Here is a 21,039-nt window from a genome sequence, read left to right as displayed (position 1 = left end):
GTTTCAAAGAGGTATATTAATTAGATTTAGGAAGTAGACATACACTGCAATATTTCATTATAAAAACTGAAAAGCTTGCTAATTACAAACGCAAGAGAATAGGCTTTTTCAGTCTGAATATAGAAAGCACAAGAACAATATCCCTACTTCCTACATCAGCTGAAGTAAGACAGTCATAAACCACAAGGAAAGAAATCAAACAGATATTGATTTGATCAATGATGATGAAAAATTATTTATCATTTCCTTTACGGTCACTAATACTAGAACTACTGTTGGTAGCCGTCAGAGTGACAGGAACATACAGGTAAATGGTCCTCCTTCTTTTGAATATGTGAAATATGTTTCTGAAGCCAAGCTGCTGGACTTTCTCCTATCACTTATGCTCTATCTCTTAATAAAATAGCATCTTGCTTTTGGCACAGCACTTTTTTTCACTTCCAAATGCATCAAAAATACTGTTCTATGAGTCTGTGAAAAACTGATATGAAAACAGTACAATTGATCCAATACTCTCTCCACCTCCAACTGAAGTGGGGTCTTTTGCATTAAACACATTAACGGTTTTGCATTTAACATATTAATGATGCTGCAAGACTCATTGACGACGTTATTTGTCTAACAGCCCTACAGGCAGATCTCCCAACCTTGACAACTTCAAATTGAGAAAGAACAGGTATGCAGGGATGTGATGAGTCAATCGCCTGGGAGGAGTGGCATAGCAATGAAGCACATCTAGAGCTCAGCCTTGCAAGTCGGATGCTCCTGTATGGGCTCTTTGTTAAGAGTAAAGATTAGCGATAAGAAGATGCTTTTTCATTTTAAGAGAGTAAGGTGGCACCAGAATTAAGTGAAGCAGCAGCCACACCTATGCACAGCATGTGACCTCATGATCTCCATCAGAAAGTAAAGAACAGAGATAAGCACTGAGCACACATGATAACGGCAGAGGCATCACCTTGTTGCAATCAGACACCACCTCAGCCCCCACACACTGGAACAGACTCTGCAAGGGGCAGAGCTGAAGGCGACTGGTTTCCTGTAGAAGCAGGCCCTGTGTTTCGTCCCACACCTCAGCACACTCTGTCTCTCATTACCTCTGTGACACTCTTGCCATGAAAAGGCTGTGGTTAGTTCAGAGCAACACATCTGCTGGTAGGCTCCTGCCAAAAGAACATAAAATGGCTACGCTCTGGCATCCTTCCTCACAATGGTGGTACCAATTGGGGTCTCTCACCTCCACCCATACACAATTACGTTAAAACTTGAGTTTAATGGCTCTGGTATCTTTTTAAAAATGAAACAGGGCAATGGGTTGAAGAGTTACTGGCAAGAGATAAACAGCACAGTCATATATGCCATTTCCTGAGGAAACTAGGCTTTCTTTAAACCACACACATCTTTCTGCAAATCTGACTTTTCTAGGTACCTTGAAAAGTAAAGTAAATGGTTTCATAACTTCCAGCTCCCACTCCCCCTTATGTCCTACTGAGAAAGATAAAAGCTGAGGGGTTTTGTTTGGTCGGTTTTTTAAACTCAAAATGTGTTATAACTTTTCTTCAAGTAAATCTGTGGAAAGGGGAAAAAAGTCTGTTCTTTAAATTATCATAATGAATCACCCACCCTACCCTGGGAAAAAAAATAAGTACAATGATTTTTCCCAAAGTTCATAAAATCAGGCAGCTGTTCTCAAGAGAGAAAAATTTACAATTACTAGCAAGTGAAAAATACTTAATGTTAAACCTAAACCACAAAGACATATATAGTAGCACTGTGTCTGATATGTAAACAAAGAGCTTTAGGATGATCATTCTAAACTCAAATGCACTGTGGAAAGTTAATGCAGAAGAAAACCCACTACAGTATTTTTAAGTTGTCTTTATACAGAAACCTGACAGAACAGTTACATTTTTGTTCTAGTAGAATGTAAACAGAGTTGGAGTACACCTATAATGAATGAGTTCTACTGTGAGCAAAAGCCTCAGCAAAAAAAAATTTGCTCTGTAGTGCATTTGAGATTTAACTGATTGCTAAAATGATATTAAGGCATTAAATTACCACAGAAGACATTTATTGCAAGCATGCTCTGATATCATGAGTGTAAATCTTTGCACTCCAGATTACAACATCTAATAGACAATAACACATAATGAAAAGTAGGTGCTATGACACCTTTACAACAGCTTCACACAAAAACCTTTCCATTCTTACAGAAATTTCAAAGTGTATGAGTCACTGTGTAAAGAACCTGAACTTCTAGATATTTGACTTTCAAATAAATAGAGGTATGTTGAATAACTGAGCTAGTCTTCCTACACAAGTTAGCACTGGCAACCAAGGAAATTCATCTGCTTTGCTAAAATTTCCACTTCATGAAGCTTGTAACAAAGCAAGACAACAGGTATCCACACTGATCCCAAATTTTGCTCTGTAGCACCAAAGTTTTATTTACATGACCAATTTCTAAACTGCTAGACTAGGCTGAGAAAAAGGGTTAGCAGTTTCCTCTGGGGACACACTGCTTGTTTTTTCACCAGACTACTAACTATCCTCATCCATTCACCTAAGAGATGCAAAATCCTAAATCAACTGTGATCTGATGATGGAGGAGACAGTTCCTGGGACTACCAATACCTTAGCAAGAAAGATAGTCACAGATTCCTTGCTGGGCAAAAAATATTATTTGGATCGTTGATTAAAACAGCTTCAGTTGAAATGAGCAAGGAAATAATATCCAAGATCTTCAATGGCACTTAACACAAAACCATTTCCTTTAAATAAGGAAACAGAGAATCCAAACCAAGCTTTTGCCAGTTCGAGTCCTTTGTCAATCTTCCTACCAGCCCTTTGTGACAATTATGTGTTTTTGCAGGTAGAACTCAGTTGCTGAAAGGCTTGAGGCAGGAGAAAGACATGATCACATCCTATCTGAACTGTTTATTGGAAAAAGAAACAGAATGAACATTCATGAGCAGTGTTCCTCAGGGAGGCAGGGACAGTTGCTTCAGTTGCATGAAGCTGCCACATTAACAGAGGAACATAAGAAACCACTATTCTATTTGGGACCACAAAGTTACTGTATAGTTTTTGTACATTGCATTTTACAGAGTAAGGGGACATTTCAAAGTTGTCTTGTTGTAAACAGGCTATTCAGGAACTGTAAAAGAGACCCCCTCAGTTTGACAAGAGAAAACTATGCAAAGCACATATACAGACTTGAAGAACGCTGCTGGTCAAAGAAGTCCAGTCTTACATGCACAGCATACATACACACTATGAGCAAAACCATACAGGAATAACCTTCAGAGAGGAAAAGAAGAAATGGTTCGGGTACCAGGTGAATTTACCTTTTCAACACCTTGATATAGACACCACTAAAAACTACCATGAAATCAAGTATTGTAATATTACAAGTCCTCCAAAACAAAGGACAAACACCAGTAAGTGAGAGAAGTTTGGCTAGCCTTAAATGGAATTAAAACATTATATATTTTTTTAAATTAAATGCCCTATGTAGTCACTCACAGTCCCCACAGAAAAAGAAAACAATAAACATCTATTCACACACCGTTGTTAAATACAGCCCCCTGCTGCACAAAACATAAAGCTTGTAACACAGTTACCTTTCTGTCACTGTGGTCTATGACCTTTCTGTACATTATTGTCTACTCTCTCATTTCCATACAAAATCCTGATGGAAAGCAGAAACAAAAGAAATTCAATTTCCTCACAACTCTCCTACTCCAGTAAACGAAAAATGAAACGATTCTGAATGGACAGGTACGAGGCAGCCTATCCATTGTAATACATACAAGAACCTTCCCTTTAAATTCCCCCCTCCCTTTCGATCTTTTTTTTTTTCTTTACTCAAGCTGTAAATGGTGAATATAAACATATTTTTTATATATATATATTTAAAACATCCTCCAAGTATAATGAAATACAAATCAGAATGAGGAAAAGTTCGTGATTCATTTCAAACCTCTGTTGAAATGAAATGCAAAAGAATCAGTTAAGTACGCTATTACAGAATTTGTGATCAGGCAAATGTTGCCTTGTGCCAGACGAATTGCAGGTTAAATAAGAAATATTAATGAAGGAAAGTTATTTTTAATCACAGAATGAACCATGAAAAGGGGCTATTTTTTAATCTCTGTATTAATCATATGATGTCCAACAAATTTTAGATAGCTTTAACTCCTACAAGAATTGATCAGGAAGACACTATGAAGCAGCCATCATCGTTGATTAACTGGATTGTCATAGAAGTTTCACCAGATCATATTCTGACAGATAGGAAGGCAAGAGTTAGAGGAGTTTATTGTAATTCTCTTATTTCAGGAATAATAAACCAGCAGATTTTTTTCTTTTTTGTCTGGTCACATACAACTTGCATTTTAATCTGTGGAATAGAAACACATTACATGGCTTTCAAACTAGAGCCATCTTTATCTTACTATTCTGTATGGAGAAAAATTGAGAGTGCCTCATTTATGGTGTAATTTGCTACACTAAGTGAGAGTCTTTGAAACAAAATCTTCTCCACACACAGAAGTAATTGAATTCACTTCTTAAAATCCAGCTTTAGACTCCATTTTTTAAATGAAGACATAACTAACTGGACAGTTAGTAGAATACAGTCAGCTTCTGACCTTCACCACTGAGTGCAAAACATGACAAAGAAGATGACAATACAGCAGGAAACAGAGTACCCATATTCTTGCTGATAAGTCAGGTTAATTTTTCTGGATTTTTATTTAGGTTTCTTACAGTGATATTAAAGTTCAAAGTCAGGGAAGAAAGCATGCATTCTTAATACTAACAAATATAAGTGGATATTCTGAAACATTTGCAAGTATTTTTCAGTACTTTGCAGTGCTCTTATTTTAGTAATGTATTCTTACTGAGTTTCTGTTCATAATGACCTTAATATGAGCTATTACTATTAGCCCAGCCTTCATTTTTCACATCAGAAGAAACAAATCTACAGATTTAGCTCGGGAATTTCCTTGTGTAGTTTTAAGGTAATTTAATGACACCTTACTACAGAAAAGCTATCTTTAATATTGGAGGAATTTGCAGCTGACCAAATGTATCCATCTTGAAAGATACACCTTCAAATTATCTTCTCTTACAACACTTACCTATAAAGATTTTCAGGGCCCACAGGAGAATGCAGTTAATTTAACCAATTCACATGTTCTCCAGCCTTCCCTCCCCTACCCTGCCCCAAGTAAGATCAAGTTAAAAACCAGTCTTATGCTTCTGATCTGTTGTTTCCAACTACTACAATGTTTAAGTGTTCCCATAGAAACATCATGTTTGTGTTCCTTGAAAAACTTTATCATCAGCTCTCTCTACACTCAGATAATTAACTGAAAATGGCGGGGGGGGGGGGGGGGGGGGGGGGGGGGGAGAAGATTAAGTTTCTTGTTATTAGTATTAGGGTACTAACCAGAAGCTCAACTGTACTACATGTTGAACAAGTCTATAAAATTTATAAGAACAGATACTGGAGTCTTAATGAAAAAGAGTCATGAACAAAGTCAATCTTTAACAGCAAAGCAGGATAAGCATACAGGAAACAGTTGCCAATGGTGGATCACTGGGATTTTCTTTTTACATTTAAGAAAAAATGTCACAGACACACTTCATATAGGCACATACACCCACTCAGAGAATCAAGATATTTCTAAGTGGTTAGCAGAAATTTACACTATTCTACATTTTATATGTATTTACTTATGTATTTTATTGCAATTTACTTTGAGGGCTTTTTTTGTTTGTTTAATTTGGAAGTTGTTTAGTGGGTTTAAGTTAAGAGGTCTTGATTTTCCTAAATCAACCTAGAAGTAAAACACACTCCACCTACAATGAAATGCAACAAAATCTGGTATGCTTCACTGAAAATGGATGCCTTTATTGAACAGTGAAATGTACTGGCCGAGGGAGGAATGTAAACCCACGTTAACTGAGCATAGAACACTTTGTCAGAGCTCATCAGCCAAATATTGCTTAAAAACAAACCCAAAAAATATTAGACTGATTCCTAGGTACAGATAATAAAAAACAAAAACAAAACAAAAACCCACCATGAGACTAAAGATATTGTGGCAACTAGATTTAAACAAAATATCAACTTTTGCCTTTGTGGACAACTTTTTCCACCCCGGTTAAAAAAGCAACAGAAAATCTTTACAGTCAATAGGTGATAGTGCTAATATAGCTATAATGAAGCCTGTAGGATACATAATTGCTACAAAGGCCTGGAAAACTTTAATTATCACAGAAATTATGTGTTTTGAAACACACTGGCAGACTTAACTGCAGTAAGTGGTAGCAGCTGCCCACAATGAGTAAGGGTCCCTGGAGGGCTAATTGTTCCTGAAATATTGATAACAATTAATGGCAATGAGGCTGATGAGCAGCAGAGGCATACTCCAGAAAGAACAGTCAACTTCACACGTATTTGATGAAATCTTCCATAAGGACTACTAGTATTATCTGTTTCATGTCATATCCTGCAGTCTCTCTAAACAGAAATAAGAAAACCTTGCCTTGTTCCTCTGTTAGCTTGTTCAAAACTTACTTGCTCAGATGTAGTAGTGTTATACACAGTATTTAAAGATCAAACCCATCTGAGAGAGATCTCTAAATAATAGCATTTTTCCTACAAAATGCATAGTATGTGCATCAAATACAGTGACATGCTAAAGCAGCTCTAATAGTGGGGTTTGGAGGATGATTTGGGGGCATATTGATAAAGAGTAACCCACACACTCAGATAGTGAAAAGCTCTTCCGCTATAACAGGTAAGATCTCCTGTATATATTAACACTTACTGTTTATGATTCAAGTATCACATCTGTGTATATTTAATTTAACCAGAGTTAAACATTTTTGGTAGAGAAATGGAAATTAAGGGAATTAAGACAACATAAAAACATTACAACTCTCACTGTTAATTTACTATTGCCACAAGTTATTTTTACCATTATTGGAACAGACTATGAAGGAGGGAAGTAAATATTTTCCTTTGCTTGTTAACATGCTTCATATGTTGCAAATAAAAATTTTTACTATTTCTGCAATTTTTGTGTTTTTTCACGAACTAATAGAAGAGAAAAAGCAGCAAGATGCAGCCTGAGTGAGAAAATGAGTCTCTACAGCATGAAGAATACAACTAAGACATGACAAATTTTATCCCTGTTCTAAACTATGCAAATTCATTTATTCTGTGTTTTCAAGACTGCACTAAAGGAGAACTTCTCATCCACTATAACCGTAACTTCAATTTGCAAATGACCAAAACATGAGTTAGGGATGCTGAGGCCTCCCTCCACAGTGTATTAGTTATTTACATTGGTGATCCAAGACTAATCACCATGCCTGTGTTATTTATCACCCTGCCAGCATGTACTTCTCTCATCCACGGGGGGGGGGGGGGGGGGGGGGGAATCTTAACATGCCAAAACAAGAAAGCCTGGTTCTTTAGATAAAGCTATACAGATTCAGCTTCCCAATTCCAGTGATTCATCTTCCAGCCAAGAGAGTGACAGCCACAGAAAGTCTAAAGTAACATTCATTTGTATTACATATCTTTTCTAGGTTTCACCAATATGTCCCATCAGGAAAAAAGGAAGATACTTTTAATGACAGGTGGACTGCTGGATTCTTATATTTCTTTTGTACATCAAACTAACCAAAAATTATCGGTTTTTTAAATGTTTTTCAGCTCTTTAAAAACTAAATATATTTCACTCTCTCTATACATTCTTTGTGAACGTTCCATTTACTTGTACGTCAGAGTATAAAAGCTGTGTCACTAGCCTGTTCACTAATACACATTTATAAACAAAATACCATTGAGGGCAGCCTAAAGATGGTGTTACCTTTTCATTGGATAAAAACATTGAATTGGAACCAATTAGGTGTTTCAGAAATATTTGTTCTAACTCCCTAGGCTAACAGCTGTAATAGACACGTAACAGTGAAAAAGCAGGTAGAATACAACAGAGTCATAACCAAGCACGTAGCAAATGTCTCAAGAGATGTAATACCAGTAGAAATTATTTGAAGTATGACCTAGAGACAATATAATCACATGTACAAAATGCAGATGACGGCTTTATCCAGAAATCTAGGGAGCGATCTTCTTTCACCAAAAGAGAAGAAATAAAGCCCCTGGGGAAAAAAAATAAACAAAGCAGCCACTAAATATTACCTACAAGCGGCAGTCTTAGCCCAGTAAGGTGGCTTTTGAAACAAGCACTCAGTAACCCTCACCTCTGCTTATATCTCGTTATGCAGAATAAGCAAAGGACGGGGCGGGAAGAACAACCAGAAATAAGGACAACGGTGAGTTCAACCCCGAGAGCAACTTGTTCCTCTGCCGGGCTGAGAAAACAGCGTTTCTGAATTTCGGATCAAGCCTGCCATCTTGTGGGATTCCGATTCAGCCCAGCATGCAAGCTGAACGCTTTTCTTTCTTAAGGCAAACATCAAGATTTTTTTGATCCCATCCAGGATGAGGAAATGCAATCCATACCAAGTTTTGTAAGACATGATGATTAAACATATGTTTAAACTTGTATTTGCCTCTGGGGCATGTTTTCTTCAGTTACAAAGCCCATTTCATGTGTGCATGAGAAGTCAGCAGTTGGAGACTGCGCTTACCTTAACCATTTGAGCACACTCCCATCTCTCACTGTTTCTGGGTGCGCTACAGAAGCTGAGATGACTCATCCTCTCCGTGTTCTGCGTCGCTCTCCTGGATCTTCATCCACTTCCTTTAAGGGACTGGCTCTCAGGCTGCAAGCCCCAGTGCAAATGATTCCTTCATAACAATTTTCAATTCTAGTACTCCTTTTATGGGCAGAGAAGTACAGTAAAACTAGGAAAGTTAAGTAAGATTGAAGTGATTTTTTAAAAATTTTGTAAATATTTATCTGCTTTATTAGGCTGTCATAATTGTTAGATTATGCTAACTATCCTGAATAATCTCCAGCTTTCCAAGAAGAGTATTTCCTGTCTTTACAATAAAACCTTACTAGCAAACAACTAATTCAAGGCCTCTTGCAAATAAGATGAATTTTATCTGGCTATCTAAAGTGTTAATCTGCAATTTAAGGGACTTCCTTTTTGCAAACACTGTAACCTTGTATTCTCCAATCATGTATGTGCCTTTTGTAATCACAAACATCTGCAGTTAAACTGCACTTGACTAGAGCCATTTTAAATCAGGATGACTCATTTCTGCTGATTGAAGGAGGATACAGGAGAAACAGGGAAAGTTGTTAAACTTGTTTCTCTTCTCACTCTGATTCCAGACACATAATTCTTCCTTCATCAGTTAGCAGCTGGCAAAAGCTGCAACAGAATTATGATGATTTATGTCACGAAACCTTACTTCCCACACAAGTTCGGAGTCAGCTTGAGTACTTGTCTGTCTGAAGTACAGTATGCAGCAATTTAGCTACCCTATTCTGATCCTCATTAAGAAAGAAGGGTTGTGTGATTAAAACCACATGCATTAAGGTAAGTATCTATCATGTGATATCTACATACTATCTCATCATGAAAATGCAGATTTCAGCTGCTCACCACTGCTTTCCTACCTTACTTTTACTCACATTGCAGTCATGGCAATGCCAGTTCAAGCATCTTTTTAAACTCAGTTGACCCTGTTATTTCTATTTGGTTTTTAAATAGCTTCAAATACAGTTTGCACAATACTCTGGAATAACTACTTTTTCTATATCAAAGTTTCCAAATTTTAAGCTCAGATAAAACAACAATCAACAGTTTAGGGAGCGATCCCATATCTAGCCAGTGGGCAGAACTTCACTGTAGAACCATTTTTCCGTATTAAATAAAGTCACATTAAAAGCTAGCTGTGTAATTGTAAGCCTAGTGGGTCCTAAGTAAGTGAATGATTAAAAATAGGTTTAGCACAGCAACAGCTGTTAAGAACCTAGAATTACAAAAGTGAGAAACCACTTCTCAGATGAGATCAGAGCTCAGCCACAGTAAACCCCACCATTATGGACTGAATGGACTCTATTGCAATAGAAATGCTACATAAATACGTAAAGGCATATAATATGTTTTCTGCAAAGTGTGAGAGCGCAGCTAACAAACGCTTAGGGCAGCCTGAGGCTTTTCCTCCTCCATCTACCTTCCTTGCCCCACCTTCCACCCTGCACACTTGTTTGTTTTAAATGCGAACCAGCATTTCTTGACTTTTTGCAGCCCAGTATTTTTATTTTCCCCTTGCTTTCCTGTTTGTTTGTTTTTTTCCATCATCTGTGACATAAGAGAAAACCAGCCTCCTAAAGAAAATGAGCTGTTAGAAGCAGGCTAACAAAATTAATTAGTGCCTTCAGCACTCTAGTAATTTTTTCAGTGGAAAAGCTTTTAAGTTTCGCTCTTGTAATAATTTACTCACACGTTAATTTTACAGTTAATTAGTCCCACTAAAGTCAACAGAACTGCATGGTGTTCAGAATATTAGAACAGACTGGGTATCTTCACTATATCAATTTTAACTTTTTTTGGTGACATATTGTATACAATACTTATGAACTGACAACAGCGATTTGATTCTAAGAAAATGTCTTTAAACTAGGCCTATATCATTCTCAGACTGACTCTATAAATTCTTATAGCTTCATATTGCTCCACTGAAGTCAATACTCTCACTACGTGAGCCTACTTTCCTTCCTTTGATCAGGCAGATACACACTGCGTGTATATTTTTGAAGTCGGAAATCTTTTTCCAATCATTTAAAATAAAACGTTCATCTATGAAGCTCTTAAACCCTAGAAAACTAGCGTACTCGATACTGCATCTGGTTATGAAACAGCACAAATAATAAAGATCAAAAACAACTTTTTATTCATAAAGCTAATGTTTTTAAATAATGATTAATTCTCTAAAGAAGTATGAAATTTGGTCAATTTGAGATAACATTTCCTTATAGCTTTTATAACTCTATCTTACTGCTTTAGGATAAAAACCACTAGTTTTTGCAAAGAAGTCCTAGTAAAGTGGTCAAACCCTGTGACTCACAACTTCCTTGGTCACTGTGTCCTACTCCATACCTACTGCAGTTTTTCACCTGCTTAGCTGTACCAAGCAACCATTTGTAGGGTTGAGGTACATATAAAATTACTGAAATAAAAATTAATCTCCTTTTGGGAAAGCTATTTTTAACCAAAAATTATTTTCATCTAGTTCACAGAATGGATCAGTACAGTATTGGCACAACAGAGGTGGTGGGAAGTAGTAGTGAAAATAGGAACACACAACTGAGAGGCTAGTGTTTTAAATCAGCTTCACTGCAAAAGCTAGATTATCGTGGAGCCTCGCTCCCAAATGTTTTTCTGATTTAAAAAAAAACCACTCTGGTATGTTTCAATTAATTATTTCCTGTGTCTATCTACAGTGTTCTATTTCACTTTTCTAAGGTCATGATATTGGAAAAAAAAAAAAGACAACAGTAAAAGTAACAACTTCACTCCTAGTTATATTCCAGAGTATACCAGATCCCTTGCCTAGGGAAAGGAATAGCCGAGCACCAAATAATGTGTGAGCCTTCAGTGAAGACATTAAACCATGAACTCCGTGAAGAGTCTAAAACCAAGCAGAGTTCTACTGTCTTCAGTCACTTATGATATTAAGAAATTTTTTTTTTTTCCCCTGACAAAAAGTTGCGTTTATTTTAACTTACACGAGCTTTTCTGGGTAACTATCCCTAAGTTAGTAAATCATTACTAATTACTTGGATCAAAAATTCAAATTAAAAAAACACAAGGAACTGGGATCCGTTAAAATAATTTTAATAAGGTTTGGATTGTCAAGGTGGAGAATCAAATTTTTGGTTAAAATTACTAATTTGCTTCTTATTGATGGGTGTTTTTCTCACATCTTCTGACAGGCCTTAGTGACCGAAAAAAGTTTCAAAATCTCATTCTAATGATCAAATGCAGCAAGTTCCATGTTTTCATCTATAGAAGTTGTATTCTAGATAACCACACCACTTAAAAAACTACTGGAAGAAAAAAGAGAAAAGTAAACTCTTGGTGTAGTCTTGGGTGACCTACTCAAAATCAGAGACAGAAAACCATCGTTGTTTTTTTTCTTTTATTCTTTTTAAATAGGGAACTCAAGAGAAGTTAACAATAACTTGGACCATTTAAAAAGGAAGTGGAAAACACCCAAAGTACATCTGTTTCAGGAACACAAAATGGTACACAACTTTTTACTCCTTAATATTTGTTTCTGGAAAAGATTTATGGTTTTCTTACCAGAGGTAATAGCACATACTTGACTAAGGGAATGAATATTTGATTATATAGATAATATACGCTTGGGAACAAACCATAAACTTGCTGCTGCATTCAACATTCCTCCATTTAGAGCTGGTCTAGGTTTAAGAATTGCAGAAGTCAGATGTGCAAGAGCAATTAGGTAGTCCATATATCCCCGAATCTCTGGGTTTCCATATTGTAATTCTTTCTTTCCTTCCTCAGAATCTCAACCACATTAAAATTTACAGGATAAGCTTCTAAAATCCCGAGGACAGCCCCATGAAAAATGGTCATTTTTATCTCTCTGTCCCTTTTCTAGAATATCTCTTTAAATAGGGGCAGTGCAATCTGTTGTAATGGTATCTAGCCCTCATATAGACAATGCTGACCTGGAAGGCCTGTTATGTCGATTATGAGCAAGAAAAGTAGGCTCTTCCAACTTTGTGAGAAAACATTGAGGCATCTTCCTGCAGAGATGGTGTTTTAGGCATGAGGACACAGCCTCACGTAGGGCAGAGGGCTGACCAAATCTCATCAGAAGGGCTGCACAGCCACTGCTGCATGACAAGCAGCAGTGCCATGTATCACACCAGCCACACTTAGGAGTAAGATCTTAACAATCTCTCTGCACCCTAGATACGTGCACGCTAAGATATGGTAGTAGGCTTTTCTCTTTCAATGTATGCAATTATGGAGCTGGTTTTGCAGTTAGTTTTTGTAATACCTAAGTTCAGTATCTAAGTTTGTCTTCCTTCTCGCTATACAGACTGGAGTTTCAATAGCTTCCCTTCCCCCAGAAGTCACCAAGAATAATAGTTACAAATTGTCAATCTCTCTATAGTAAATTTATCAGAAAGCAAGTTATTCTTCTGTTAAAGTTTAGTGCAGAAACATAACCAATTCCAGCCCCCAATGAAACACATAACTTATAAAATGACAGAGATTCCAAATTAAAGTTTTCACATAGGATACTTAACATTGTTATTTGCACGCCACTGCTCTCTCAGCCAAGATTAGCACCAGTACCCACATGCCTTTACAGATTACAAAAATACTTCCCTCCCAGATTGGAAAGGAAAGCTGAAACAAAAACAACCTAGCTGTTATAGCGGAAGACAAAGAACAAACAAAAATGATTTAAAGACATTTCTGTCCCCAAACTCAGTTTAAGTCAAGTCATAAATACAGACAGTCAGAATGCACTGGAGTTCACACTTAACAATGCTTATTTGGTTAGTTTTAAAATGTATAGATTTATTTCTTCAGAGCCTCATGACAGAGAGAGTTTTCAAAGAGATTTGCTACAAAAATGATGGTGATTGTCACAGAAATAGGAGAGCGTTGCGTACTCAGTAAGCAACGTGACAGAGTATTTGGAGACAGAAATGAAAAGCCAAGGCACCACAAACTCAGTCATGGAAAAGATCCAGAACCCCAAATTTCAATTATTAGTTTTAAAAAGTTGAAATACTTCCTGACTTAATCCTATGTAAAAAGATAAAGAAGCAACTAGCAAGATTTCATCCAGCCTAGAGGAAGCACGTTATAAATCTACACACACTAATAAAAACTGGAAAATTTCCAATTCCCCTGCACATTTGTTTTGAAAAACAACGTGCCAGCAAGCTACTTTCATAGTAAGCATAGATGAATTGACATGGTTCCCACTTGCTCCCTTATCTTTAGTTCCTTTCTTGCAGTTATCAACATTAAGAAACTGACAATCTGCCAAATCAGTAGCTTCTAGAATTTCAAGGCTCTCAAACCTTCATTTGTTCAAGCACTGTTCCATACTAGCTCAGACAGCGAACGGTCAGCACATCAGTTAGTAACAGCTAAATTTATCAGTATTCCTGTTTATCAAGCACAGCTTAATTTGGTTCACACATAAACCCTGCTGTGGTGCCCTCTTTATCAGACATTTACGGCAGTCACGTTAGTACTACTACTAGCATCTTTTTGCTGCTGTAATCTTGATTATATCTGTTGGGAGGGAAAAAGCAACAGAAGCAAGTGAAGCACTGCAAGTCTGAAAATTCAATTAACTTTATCTTGTAGAGGTACCAAACTATACAGATACAAACACTGATGAAATGGAATGGCAGAATTTGTAAATGGCTATACAGTGTCACTGGGAACAGAGCAGATAGTTCTGAAATTCAAACTTCCAATAGTAACTAAATTTCTTGTAATTTTGGTTGTTTTCTTTCAGAAGCTCTTTCCTATCTTACCAGATTATATTCTTTTCTGGCTCTAGAGAAGGAAAGCAGATAAGGTTTCAGATGTCCTCTTTGTAGTCAGTAAAGTAGTTAAACCATAGAATTCCCAAAACCCATTAGCATTTTTGGGAGACTGAAATTAAAGAGTTCTTCCCTCTTGAACTCCTGCCCATGAACTTCAAAATTCTACCTAATTAGTACTATACCATTAATACACTTTGTTTTCCACAAAGTTACACTATTATCTTCTATAAAAGGGGAGAAAGCAATTTAGTGAACTATTATTTTCATTTTGTAATTTATCCTCTAATCTATCGTCAATATAAAAATATATCATGCCAAAAGTATTTATGAGTGCTTTATTTAAAACAAGATGCCATGCAGTAGGTAATTTATGAGAATAAATTACTCACTAGCTGTCATTAAAACAACACATATGATTTATAAACAAAGTATAAATAATATAGAAGTTCCCAACTTTAAGGAATGGGACAAGACAGACCAATTTGCACATTACCTGAACAAATGCACCCCGCTTTTACTGAACAACATACACAACATTCATACAATGAATGCAAGTTTAGTTACAGCACTTGAGGAAACTTCACAATATACTAAGGTTATGTGGATAATTCCACCACAAGTTTGTTTCATAATATTAATGTCCTTGATATTAAGTGTATCTACCCATTTTTTGCATTTTAATAAAAATTTATTCAAAGAAAAAAATTAAGAACTTCGTCTTCTGGCTATGAAGAAAAATCATCACCAATCAATTACTCTTCCCTCTGTTTCTAGGGGGCCTGAATATAAGGCCTTACACAACATCAAAGCCTTTTACATACATGATAAGTGATGTTTAAATGCTAGATAAGGTCTTGCTCAGAGCTTTTGCTCTGTGGAGACTTTTGACTTGATTGAATAATTTTCAGTTACTGCATAGTTTTAATAGCGTACATTCCTAATCTTGCTATGATTAACACCAGTCCTTACCAATAGCTATGTTTTCATGAAAATAACCAAGAACCCATCAGAAAGTAAATATGTTTCAAGAATCAATGAATAAACAAAAAAATCCATGAACCAGTAATGCAGTGCAACATTGTACTTTATTAGGCTGAGAAAAATAATGTTTATTCAGCTCTAGTACTCACAAAACCCCACAATACCAAGCAAAAAAAAAAAATTTGGAAAACTTCAAATATATTCCACATAGATCTAAATAAAATTTTCACCTTTGTATTTATTGCATCCACCAAGTAATAGCTGAGTCACAGAGTAAAGAAGTCAAGTCAGCTACATCTTGCATTCATTATACCAGACACGCATCAGACTGCTATTCTGCTTCTCAAATCAAAAACCCAAATAAAATTCCACAGATTGCAAACATGATGCTCTTGTTAACAAACAAGATTATGGTTTACAAAATAAGAAGCTAGCAAACATAGAAGTGATATTTTTGGTTGATATACAGGTTGAAACACATTTAAGAAGATATAAAGCACATCTAAAGTTGGGTTAAATATTTTTAGCTGCTTGTAATTCAGCACAGGCCCCACAATTTACTCTAAGAGATAACCTGGCTCTCTATACCACTTCTGTAACCTAACACATGGTACTTAAATATAAAAGGGTATCACAAAGCCCATGACAGCATATATTATCCTCTGCCCACAGAAGAGTTAAATCTCAATATATCCTTAACCACTGAAGTGTTCACCATTTTATCTTTCAATAATTAACACTTCAGTGTCAAGACAAGTCAGTCCAAGCTTCTCCTGCCCCTGATCAGCACTCTCATGAGCTGTCACATACTTAGTCATAGCCAAAGTCTACAAGGTCAGATTCTAATTTAAAATTTTCTTTCACGTTTATCTTATGGATTGAAAGTATTTATCAAGCATATATCCACATGTACAGTGGTGACTACAGAACCAGTCAGTGTAAATAGTCCAGTGGTTATAGAAATCTTTCTTCCCAAGTGCCATGTAAATTGCATTAAACAATTCCTACAAAGTGGAAACAATTCTCTACATCTCAGTATACTGAATAACTTGGCCTACCACCAACAGAGATAAAGGGAGAGACTTTGAGAGTATGTCTGTTCCTGCAGATGAGCATTTGGAATTGTGGATATTTATTTAACCTCAAATCCAAAGGTAATTTTATAATGTCTGATAAAAGAAATCTCTTGTCTCCTAATTAGACTTCCTCAGCATCCTAGAATATTAAATAAAAAGATTAACTTAATTCCTGAAGAAGAGCACAATCTGTGCTCTAACCTCTGACTGATTTAATGAAGAATTGCAGGAAGGCAATGATTTAAAAATATTAGCAAGCATGACAATGTATGTAGAAGAAATTGTAGATTAGTGTATACAAACTATATATACAAGAACTGGGGGGGGAGGAAGGGTGGGGAGGAGCAGGACAGATGCAACCAAAGGCAAATCAAAGACTAGTAGACAAGTAAATTCTGCTATTTTCCACCGCTTTCCTTAAGGTCAATTACACATTTCTAACAAATCGTATCATTCAATCGTGATACTCTAATACCTGATAACATAAATTGTACTCTCCCTCTACTGTAGTCAACATTACCAAGAAATGCTATGAAATATTACAAAGAAATGCCATGAAGAAAAATGAAGTGATATTTATAGTATCATAGAATCATTTAGGTTGGAAACAACCTTCAAGATCATTGAGTCCAACTGTTAACCTAGCACTGCCAAGTCCACCACTAAACCATATCCCTAAGTGTCACATCTAAACGTCCTTTAAATACCTCCAGGGATGGTGACTCAACCACTTCCCTGGGCAGCCTGTTCCAATCCTTGACAACCCTTTTGGTGAAGAAATTTTTCCTAATATCCAATCTAAATCTCCCCTGGTGCAACTTGAGGATGTTTCCTCTTGTCCTATCGCTTGTTCCTTGTGAGAAGAGACTGACCCCCACTTCACTACAGCCTCCTTTCAGGCAGTTGTACAGAGCGATGAGGTCTCCCCTCAGCCTCTCTTCTCCAGGCTAAACAACCCCAGTTCCCTCAGCCGCTCCTCATAAGACCTGTGCTCCAGACCCTGCACCAGCTTCGTTGCCCTTCTCTGGACACGCTCGAGTAATTCAATGTCCTTTTTGTAGTGAGGGGCCCAAAACTGAACACAGGAATCGAGGTGCGGCCTCACCAGTGCTGAGTACAGGGGTAAGATCCCTTCCCTGTCCCTGCTGGCCACACTATTTCTGACACAAGCTAGGATACCATTGGCCTTCTTGGCCAGTGCAGGGCACACTGCTGGCTCATATTCAGCCAGCTGCCGACCAACACCCCCAGGCCCTTTTCCACCAGGCAGCTTCCCAGCCACTCTGCCCCAAGCCTGTAGTGTTGCAGGGGACATTGTTGTGACCCAAGTGCAGGTCTCAGCACTGAGCTTTGATGAACCTCGTACAATTGGCCTCGGCCCATTGATGCAGCTTGTCCAGATCCCTCTGCAGAGTCTTCCTACCTTCAAGCAGATCAATGCTCCCACCCAACTTGGTGTTGTCTGCAAACTTACTGAGGGTACCACTTCAATACCACAAGCAGGATAACAAACAATAAAATATATCAAAGGAACAGCATCTGTCAATTCCCCACCCCTCATTAGATTTTGGAGTCAGGAGGGAAGTCCACAATTCTTTCTCATCCCACCCCTTCATCTGAAGATTTTGTTTCTAACTTTGAGGATGTTCCAGGAATAGTAGTAGAATAGTGAGAGACATTTAAAAAGAAACTACAAGGTACTATGATGTTGTTAATTTAATTCTACATACAAACAAAAGCAAAAAAAGATTCTACATGATCTATTGACAAGGATCCAGTAGGGAATCTAACATTCATAGTATTTCTTTAATTCTTTAGCTTTTCAAGAGTATTTCTCAGACTACAAAACTAATGTAAGTTAGCTTTTTGTCCATACGGGTGCCGTGCTTTCTGTCATGAGTTTATTTGGTTGTTTTCTACATGGTAAATAAACAACGTAACAAAACCATAGCTAAAAATCTAGTGAACAACAGCAAGTAAAAATCAGCAGGCTCTCAATAATAGGCTCTCATTAACACAGCTGAAATAGCTTCAATACCTTCTCAACACCATGTTCCCTTCATGCAAACACCAAACAGGGTGCTAAAAATTGTATGGTCAGTGGCAGTTTTCACAAAAAAAGACTGTCCTAAAGCATAAGCATTTGTTCACATCTACCACTGAACAGAGTAATATTTTTTCCTCCTATACATTTTTTTTTTTAATAAAAGAGTAGAAACTATTGACTTTGTAATGTCTCCCAGGGCACGAATCTCAGAAGACAAGAAACCTGCACAGTACTGAACAGTACTAGTAATAGCATCACACAAGTGTAGCAACAGCACTGGGAGATTAAGACATTTGCCACATGTGAAAGATTCCATGAGTACAACTGGTGCACTGTTGAAGTGAACAGGAGTTTTTCCATTGCCCATCCCCCATGACACCCTGTCCCCCATGGTCATCTGCTAAAAATTCAAAAATAAAAAATTATTTCCCTTTTTCCTTCTCTGTTGTTAAATAATGCAAAATTAATGCAGTTATAACAAATAATTCTTTTGCTTAATTTTAAAACTACATCTCCCAATATTGCTGTCTGCTAACCTCTTAGAAAATTAGAAGTAAAGCTTACCAAACTTTTTCTTCTTCCATTCCTCCTCTGGCGCATTGGTTTATTACAGCAGGGCTACTCATGGTAAGTGCTGAGCTTTCAGAATTCATTTTTTTTCTACAAAGGAACAACAACATTAAAAACATGAAAAAAGCAATGTAAGTGAAGAATGTGTTTACTGATTCACTAGAAAAACAAAACTTTAAGACAAGAACTTTTAAGACCAAATACAGTATGTTTTACTCACTTAAGTAAATGTCCTAAATCAATGGGATTAATTGGATGAATACATTGAGAAGGATTTGGCAGTTCTGTGGACTTGCTAGCCATGCCAAACTCAACACTGATTGTCTTTTGTTTACTTTTCTGAATACATGCCAAAAGAGTTGATGTCAGCAAGCCTGTATCCAGGGCTATGCATAGTGTCAGTTATGTTAATTCAGAGCAGAAATCACAGCTAGTGTTGCCATGGAATGATCCACACACCGTTGGGGAGAATATTTCCATTTCTAAAATGTAAAGATTTGCGGAAGCTTTTTAGCATATTTTAATAACTTAAGATCCATATTTTAATGACCCAAGATCACATTTTGCTGATTTGCAGAAAATAACCATTCATGGTTGAAGTCACAGTCAAAACCAGTGGAGACATATTCAAGTGCTGGCAAGAGCAACTCCCAAGTTACAATGCTTCCAAAAGGTCTATATGGCCAAAGGTGCTTCAAGTAAACGACTTACATGGTAAGAACAAATGAAGTCTAAAATAAGGCAAGTTAATTTCACCAGGGAACACTATTATTTTTTGGTAAGAGGATCCACAATGTTAACATGGAACTTCTTACACCTATAGCTTTTTTCCTTTCTTTCTTTTAAAAGAGAGAAAAAATATTTTTAGCCATCAAAGTCATCTTATTTGACTGGATTTCACTCATGGTTTCTATTATGATCAGCACAAAGACCTAACTGATTAACAGAAAACAGGTTCAACTGAGTATTAATTAATATCTACTAGAACATAACCAGAAAATAGGCTGCACTTGCCAAGATAATAATCCCTTGCTTTTTGCAAGAAAGTATAAAGAACCATTAAAAAGCTGGTTTAACCTGTGTGAGACCTGCGTCAAAATTTGACTTGACAGTTATTGACAGCATGAAAAGTTGAGCACAATGCATGTGTCCCATCAGTGGCAGTGAGATTAGGCCAATCTTCACAAAACAAGTACTTTGAAGAGAATGCTGATCTTTGTTTCAAAATTCTGTCCATGCAGGAGTAGATAAAACTGCCCTAGCAAGCATGTTTATTGGACAGAAATCCCAAAATTTGGTCCTTACTGGAATTAATGTCTTCTTTTTGCCTGCCCTTTGCCATGAACAGAGAGAGCATGCAGCACTGCCACTCCAGAGAAAACAGAATGGACTTATAAGAACAGGTCCTTAATTTTGCCTTTTTTCTACATCCCTCGTAATAGAAAGGGATAAAAATTCTGCAGCCTGTTTCTAAGCAAATTTATTTCTTGAAATCTTGTTTTAAAGATCCAGAAAACTATTCTGAAAGGGAGAACAACACAAGCCTCACCTCTCTAAGGGCAGGAACAGAGACTGTTAACCATCTGACCTCTTTTTGGATCAGTGCCTGACCTCAAATCTACTCCTGATTCTGAAGTTGGATCACTTTGGGGAAAGAAAAAAAAAGGTAAAAAACCCCAACCAATCAAACAACAACCAAAAAAAAATCCCCAAAACCACACCCACCCAAAAAACTTGTAATTCTAGAAGTGGCTCAGCAGCAGCAAGTGTTGAAAGTTAAATTTTTATTTGCCTCTCTAGTCTATAATAG

General features: G+C 36.9%; 1 protein-coding gene across 3 annotated transcripts in view; it reads right to left on the bottom strand.

Moving 5' to 3' along the window:
• The window catches only part of ARHGEF3 (Rho guanine nucleotide exchange factor 3), a 141,138-nt gene that overhangs the window by 102,128 nt on the left and 17,971 nt on the right, over window positions 1–21,039 (bottom strand). For 2 of the 3 annotated variants that reach the window (XM_074879321.1, XM_074879320.1), the window contains exon 2: window positions 19,224–19,319. The exons of the other annotated variant lie outside the window; for it this stretch is intronic. In XM_074879321.1, the coding sequence (XP_074735422.1) occupies window positions 19,224–19,312 (89 nt within the window). In that variant the 5' untranslated portion in view covers window positions 19,313–19,319. The remainder of the gene's footprint in view (window positions 1–19,223; window positions 19,320–21,039) is intronic. 3 annotated transcript variants of the gene reach the window in all.

Source organism: Strix uralensis, chromosome 10 (assembly GCF_047716275.1).
Source record: "Strix uralensis isolate ZFMK-TIS-50842 chromosome 10, bStrUra1, whole genome shotgun sequence".
In the NCBI taxonomy this organism is placed as follows: domain Eukaryota; kingdom Metazoa; phylum Chordata; class Aves; order Strigiformes; family Strigidae; genus Strix; species Strix uralensis.
Note: the sequence above shows the minus strand (reverse complement) of the source record. Positions and strands in the feature narration are given on the sequence as shown.